This window comes from Lagenorhynchus albirostris, chromosome 3 (genome assembly GCF_949774975.1).
Source record: "Lagenorhynchus albirostris chromosome 3, mLagAlb1.1, whole genome shotgun sequence".
Lineage (NCBI taxonomy): Eukaryota > Metazoa > Chordata > Mammalia > Artiodactyla > Delphinidae > Lagenorhynchus > Lagenorhynchus albirostris.
The window spans coordinates 100,095,605-100,103,605 of NC_083097.1; the positions used below are offsets into that span (position 1 = coordinate 100,095,605).

The 8,001-nt window shown below is 37.8% G+C and overlaps 1 protein-coding gene across 1 annotated transcript; it reads left to right on the forward strand.

Moving 5' to 3' along the window:
• The first annotated feature begins 4,714 nt into the window (after positions 1-4,714).
• On the forward strand, positions 4,715-5,443 carry FTMT (ferritin mitochondrial). Its single transcript, XM_060146208.1, has one exon. The coding sequence runs from the start codon at positions 4,715-4,717 to the stop codon at positions 5,441-5,443; it is 729 nt and encodes a 242-aa protein (XP_060002191.1).
• The last annotated feature ends 2,558 nt before the right edge of the window (positions 5,444-8,001 follow it).

The window sequence follows — 8,001 nt, forward strand, 5'->3', positions numbered from 1 at the left end:
TCAGGTAAGAAGTTGGAAGTATTCCAACCAGTGGCTGGAATACTGGTGTAGTTTTAGGAGTCTAAAAGTTTGAGGCTTGCCAGACACTTCATGCAAGGTAAAGTAAGAGCTACCTCACCTTGCACCTCTGACCCTAGATGAATAAAATGAATGAATAAAACAGTTTGCTAGTAGACCTCTTCCAGTTTCAGAGGCAGCATGAACTGCACTTGAGAGTTTAGTTCTGGCTCATTTATCAGATGACCCAGAAGGTTTCCCAGTTTTGAATGGATCCCAGGGTGAGGCCAGAAAGGGCTCCACAGCTGAGTCCAACCACTCCCTTTGGAATTTTGAGAGATTTCCTAGTGATAATACACAGAATAGCAATACATATAGGATACCTTTTTTTTTTTCAGACAAATTCCTCTATTGTTCTCTATTCAAAACCCTCAAATACTCTACTAACAGCAAGTACATAATCCTTAGTGATCAATGGACTTCTCTCCACTCTGGCTTTGTCACATTACAGGCGTCTCATAGCAAAGCAATTTTAGAAAGGGCCAGGATCAGTAGTGAAAATGAAGAGTTGCTTATGTGACTAACTTATTTGAATGTAAAAGTGAGAATAAAAAGAAATGAGAAAAAGTAACTTCATTGTAAAAACAAATGAGGGTGGAGTTACTTTTCATCTTTTCTTTCCCTCATTATGACTCTATTTCCATCTATTTTATGCAAAAATGTAGAGTGTTGTTTAAATATTTTCCAAGGTAGGTAATTTTTAAAAAATATTTAGTATTGGGCTTCCTTGGTGGCGCAGTGGTTGAGAGTCTGCCTGCCAATGCAGGGGACACGGGTTTGAGCCCTGGTCTGGGAAGATCCCACAGGCCGTGGAGCAACTAGGCCCGTGTGCCACAACTGCTGAGCCTGTGCTCTAGAGCCCACAAGCCACGGCTGCTGAGGCCCACGCACCTAGAGCCCGTGCTCCGCAACAAGAGAAGCCACTGCAATGAGAAGCCCACGCACCACAACCAAGAGTAGCCCCTGCTCTCCGCAACTGGAGAAAGCCCACATGCAGCAATGAAGACCCGATGCAGCCAAAAATAAAAATAAATAATTTTTTTTTAAATATATACATTTAGTATTTATAACCAAATGCTTTAAAGAAAATAATATGATAAAATTTGATCTATATATTATGTAAATTAAAACATGACAGTCAATGACAATCCACATTCATATAGTTTTTAATTTCCAACTGGCAAAGCATTTTAGCATATAAAATAAATAATTTAACCAATATATCTATAAAGAAGAAATGAGTGGATACTTTTATTCATTTGGAGACTGAAATCAAAGTACAGAGGTTTTCTGGACAGACTCAAATAATTTGAAGTGAAGCCATCTATTAATATACTTTATAAAAGTGCATTAGGCCCAGCTGGTATGTTATACGAAATAAGAATTTCTATCCACTTCTATTTCGGCACCTGAAAGGATTTATTTGTGCTTCTTAAAAATAGTCAAGCATTGTGCTAGGCCTGGGGATTCTAAAGTGAATAAGACGATAGTTCTGCCCTTAAGGACACATACACACAGTTATATATAAGGAATTATAACTACAATAATGATTATAATTATGATATGGTATACTCTCAATATAAACAAAGTCTTTGCCAACAACAACAAAAAGTAGTGATGAACTCTGAATGAGGTTATATAAGACTTACAAGGAATAGAAGAAGCCATTAAAACTGAGGAAGAAATGATCTGTGAAGAGTGGTAGGCGAAGGTCTAGGTTCGTATTTTTGGTAGAATGACATTAGTTTTACTGTGAATACTAGAAATCAAAATGCCCATAAGATACAAATAACACCTACCAGATCCTCACATTTTCAAAGTCTAACAAAATATATGACAAACTTTGTAATGGGAAAAAGAAACATTTTTGACAAGTTAACGTGGAATATTTAAATGTGCATTTTATTTTATGGCACTGTCTTGCATTACATCTCATGTATTTGTTTTATATCTATGCTTTTTATTACCTTGGGGATAAGCATTTATATGAAGAGCATCATTTCTCCTAAAACATTAGTAGCAGCAGTTGGCATTTAAAACTACTCTAAAGAATCATTTTCGTAACCTCTCTTTAGGGCACTACATTTTAGGAGTAGAAAAAGTTTGAGGAAAATAAAAGCAGAAATGTGTCTAGAGAAGCAAAAATTAGTGAGAAATCACTCGGTGAATATCAATCACATTCTACTAGCAGAGTTTGAGGGCAACTAGATCTGAGGTATCCATCTTTATGTATGGTACACTTTACGAAGCTCATTTGAAACCAGGGAGCTTACTACAAAACTACAAGTTTGATATGTTCATATAATAAAAGAATTTCTATCTCACTACCCATACATGATAGCAACAATATAATACACGTCAGCATTCTTTATAAGATATGGAAGTCTTGCCAAATGTAACAATAAACATCATTGCTTGCTCAATAATATATTGATTTTGAATAATGAAATAGATATTATCCAATAAAAACTATGAAAGAATATTTTGAGTGCTTATTCTGTGTCAAGCACTGTGATAAGTCCTCTGCATACATTCTCTCATTTAATCTTTTCAACCACTCACTAGTGGTAAGTAGGATCCTAAATTTACAGCTGAGGAAACTGACCTAGAAATGTAATTTGACTTGTGCACAGAAATATAAGAAAGTAATATAGAGAAGGTAACATACAGATAATATAAAGACCTGAACAAAAGAGTATTAATATCAAAGACCCAGATATTAATCATAAGAAATTAAACAACCATAAGAAAAAAATGACCCAATAAATAAATGAGAAAAAGGTTTGAACATACACTAAGACATATGGTTGGCAAAGAAGTATGTGAATATATACTCAGCATCATTAATTATTATGGAAATGCAAATTAAATATACAGTGAAATACCAGTATACACCTACTAGAATGGCTAAAATTTAAACTTTAAATTAAAATGAAATGACAATTGAAACTAGCACAACGTTGTAAATCAACTATACTCCAATAAAAATTTAAAAATAAATACAATAAAATAAAAATTAAAAAAATGACAGCAGCAACTGTTAGCAAGGATGTGAAGGAACTTGAACTCTCACACACTGCTGGCTGGAATGTAAAATGGTACAACCACTTTGAAAAACAATTTGAAATTCCTTAGAAAGTTAAAGATTCATGTGTCATATGATCCAGCCTTTCCATACAAAGTATTTACCCAAGAGTAAAGAGAGCATATAACCACACAAAGACTTGTACAGGAACGTCCATAACAGCATTATTTTAATAGCCCAAAACTGTAAACAATCAAAATGTTCATCAGTGGGTAAAAGGATAAACAAACGGTGGTATGTCCTCAGCAATGGGATACTATTCAGCAATGAAAACTATTGATACACACTACAATTTTGAGTGGATCTCTAATTATGCTGAATGAAAGAAATCAGGCAAAAAGGTATACATACTGATTCCATTTACATGAAATTCTAGAAAATGCAAACTAATCTATTCAGTGAAGAAAAGCAGATCAGTGGATGCCTGGGATGAGGTAAAGCAGAGAGAGGCAGAAAAGAGGTATTACAAAATACAAAGGGGCATGAGGAGACTTTGAGAGGTGATGAATATGTTCATTATCTCAATTTTGGTGATGATTTCAAGATGTGTATATATATATATATATATGTCAAACTCTAGCAAGTTGTACACTTTAAGTATCTTCAGTTTATTTTATGTCAATTATACCTCTATAAGCTGTTAAAAGTGTGTATATTTACTTTGGTGCATCTGCGATATCTATTTTTTTATGTTATTTTAATCTGTGAGAATTAACATCAACATTTTAACAATGGTTCTTTCTGGGTAGAGGAAGGATTAGGAATGTTTTGAATTTTCTTCTGTGAGTTAATTATCATTTTCTTAATACACTACAACAGTTATATATATTCTTTTAAAACCAAAGGCTATTTTAAATTGTTTTAATTGTCCTTTTAAAAATATGTATCTACATCATAGATATGTATCTATATCAAAGTAACAAGCTTAGAGCTAGTTTATGTATTCTTCCTACATTTTGTATATCTGATTTTTTACAATGAAGATAAATTTTGTATCTAAAAATATGTCCTTTTAAAAGAAAGCATTATCTTACTACAGACTCTTGAAAATCTGCCCAATATACTGGCAACTATTTCCATACTTAAATTTGTTAAAGTAACCCGAAAGTCAATTTATAAACATCCTCTTTGGGTGTAGACCTTTATTTACTCTCAGATGAATTGGTGGTGACTTTTGTTTTTCCCTATTTCACTGCCTTGCCTCTCCCATCCCTTGGTCCTTGGACAGAAAAAGGTCAGAGAGGGAGGGCAAGTGTGGCTTGGCTCCATCCTTTCTTTTGCAGCGTCTAGTTTTTGACAGTACTTTTAACTTATGTGAAATAGTAAATTACAAACGCCCAAGAGAAGAAGTCTTTCGGCGACGACAGGTACAATGTTTGTAACTGTCATCTGCCTTTTCCCAACCGCTACTGGCGCGCGCCCCCAGCCTCCCTCCTCCTGGAATTCGGTGCCTCTGGAAGGGGCGTGTGACGCAGTCGCCGTCACCTAGAGCTGCATTCTGATTCAGATCTTACGCCCCGGCGCGCTGAGCTGGCCTGGCCTCAGTTTCCCCACTTCTAAAGAGAAGGGGCCATGCTGCCCTGTTTCTTGTTCCTCTCCAAGCACATCAGCACTTCGTTGGTGTCCCTGCGCAGGGCGCGCCACGGCTTCGCGCTCCCGCCGCGCTGGGTCCCCAGGCGGCCCTGGGGCTCCCCGCCCGCCGCCCCCGGCCGCCTGCTGGCTGCAGCCGCGTCCTCGCGGGGACCAGCAGGACCAGCCGGCGCCTCCTCCAGCGTGCGCCAGAACTTCCACCCGGACTCCGAGGCCGCCATCAACCGCCAGATCAACCTGGAGCTCTGTGCGTCCTACGTGTACTTGTCTATGGCCTATTACTTCTCCCGAGATGACGTGGCCTTGCACAACTTCGCCAGATATTTCCTTCGACTGTCCCGGGAGGAGACCGAGCACGCGGAGAAGCTGATGAGGCTGCAGAACCAGCGGGGAGGACAGATCTGCCTACAGGACATCAAGAAACCGGACCAGGACGATTGGAAAAGCGGGCTGAATGCCATGGAGTGCGCTCTGCTCTTGGAAAAGAATGTGAACCAGTCGTTGCTGGAATTGCACACTCTGGCCTCAGACAAAGGTGACCCCCATTTGTGCGATTTCCTGGAAACCCACTATCTGAATGAGCAGGTGAAGTCTATCAAACAACTAGGTGACCACGTGCACAACTTGGTTAAGATGGGAGCCCCGGATTCTGGCCTGGCAGAGTTCCTTTTTGACAGACATACCCTTGGAAATGAAAACAATCAGAACTAACCCATAGGCTGCCTTCTCCACCGCCCAGGGTGTGCCAGGACCCAGAGGCAGCTGCTTCCTCGGCTTATTTTACGGACAGTGTACAGAGATCTGTGGTTCAAACCATAGTTTTATACCAATTGTTCCTCCTTTCCTTTTATATTCTTCTGGTACAATGTCCCAATAAAGTGATTTGTAGAGAATATGTATGTAGCCCCACGTTAACAATGGCTTTTTGCCCAGCCATCAAAATAATTTTCCCAGCCCAGGATGAGATGGTATAAAAAAGACTGCAAAAAAAAGCTACTGAAATAGATGCAAACTAAATTTCTCTGGTTACCAAACATCATTCCAGACCATGACCCTTCACTAAAATTCCATGATATTTAAATCAACAAATGCCTGTTATTTTCAAGACCTTATGTTAAAGGCTAGAGTGGGAAAATGTGTAAGATAAATATGCAAAGAACTATAACAAGATGAAGAATATATAATACTTAAAAATCATACATACAAAATTCTATAACAAATTTGTGATCTGTCTTTGAAGGATTATCTTACTACAGACTCTTGAAAATGTGCCCAATATACTGGCAACTATTTCCAGTCCCAGATTTCTCCAATATGTGATCTGTTTTTGAAGGATTTTGTGATCAAATAAATTCAAGAGAAGCTACAAAAGGTATCAGTGTTGGTCTTGGAAAGTCACAATGTATGTTAGCATTCTAAGGGCTCTGGGAAGTCTTGAAATTAAAAACAAAAACCAAACAAAAAATCTTGGATCATTTTTTGTTTAGCTCAGTGTTTCCCAAACAAACCCAATCTCAGCTAGCTTTTTGTGCATGTGTTTTAACAATGATAATATAAGTATACAGATATGTCTGATAAAAGACTATACAGACTCCATTTTAATATACCAAAACGGGTGAATACACTGCAGAAAACACCTTCCTGTGGCCTTTAAAATGGAGTGGAAAGAATACTGGGATGGAAAATTCAAGAAGGGATCCAGAATGAAGGAGGCATCAGCTGGGCAGATGTTTTCTTGGAGGGGGGAGGTGCAATAAAGTGAGTAGGAGAATATTTGGTCAATGGGCCTTCGGCTAGACTAAGAGTGCTGGGTGGTGTTTGGAAAGATGGGCTAGAGCATAACTATGGAGGTGAAAAGGAAGGGTTAGGATCAATTTGGTGAGCAGTGGCAATGCTTCAAAGGGCTTCCAACAGAAGAATGCTATGCTTAAGTGTTGAGCAATAAGAAGTGTAGTTGTACAGAATAAAAGTCTGAAAACAACCTCAATGTTGCTGTTAGTTTGGGTCCTCTGAGAAACAGATGCCAAGATGGGATTAAGTGCACAAGAAATTTATTAGGGGAAAAAAAGAAAGGACATTGAGAGAAAATGGGAAAAGAGCTGGGAGAAGCAGGGAGAGCCTTCAGACTCCGTGTGAATCTGATTCTGAGGGAAGGAAGAAAGGAAAGTGGTTTGCAGTGCTCCAGAAATTTCTGCAAGGCTGTCTGGGAGACCTCCAGCCAAAAGCGCTCATCAGAGGAATCCTAAGTGTCCAAATGGGCCTGCTTAAGTACATTTCCAGCATTCAGTTATTGACTGGGAGTGACCCACAGGAAGTACAGCCTTGCAACAAACTAAGAGATGAATGGATTTTAGAGCATGGCAGCTGGGGTCCTTGGGAAATTGTACACCCTGCAGTACCAGATCTGAAAGATACACACACACACGACTGCACAAACTCAACAAAATGGCTTAAATTAAAGTGGCATGCATGGGAACTCTCTGCAGCTATTAAATATGATTTTATTAAACACATAATGATGTGGACAGAAATTCACAATGTGTTATCTTAAAAATAAGCTTATTACAAGACAGGGTTACATTATATAATTGCATATATATAGAATTCCAGGGAAAATTATATAAAATACATGAATATAAAATGGAAGTATATATACCAACAAATGTAGCTAGATAATCTCTTAGTGATATTGTGTTTGATATTTATTTTCTTAAGCTACTTGTTCTTTTTTAAATAAATCTCTTATCATGGGTACCAATTATTATCATAATAAGTAAAATAAAAATATAAATAAAAAGAAAGCAAAAAGGTCCTGAACCATGGTGAAACCAATGGGTATAGAAACAAGGAAATGTTGGTGAGAGCTTAGAGGTAGAATCTTTTTAATTTTGCAAATGATTCAATGAAGAGAATTCAGAAATGGGGTAAAAGAAGAAAATTAATAGAGCTCAAATCTGTGTTACCAGAGAATAGAGGACTTGAAAAATGATAGGAATCACAATAGGAGGAATAATTGGGGTGGGGCAGTGCCTAATGATTTGCTTTTGATTATGCTGATCAGTCTCACTATACATTCTATACTTAAGCTAGTTTTTTGTGCTGCACAGGAATGCTATTACATTTCTGCAGAAAATCTCCTCTTCAATTCTTCTAGTTGAGTGTCTTTCAAACTGCATATTGCAACCTATTAGTGGGTCATGAAATTATTTAGTGAGTTATTATTCACCTTTTGTTAACAAAATAGAATTGAAGTGAAAGTAAGTGAAGTA

Bases quoted from the DNA above. Each gene is read 5' to 3' on its own strand.
- FTMT (XM_060146208.1), top strand. From the start codon at position 4,715: ATGCTGCCCTGTTTCTTGTTCCTCTCCAAGCACATCAGCACTTCGTTG.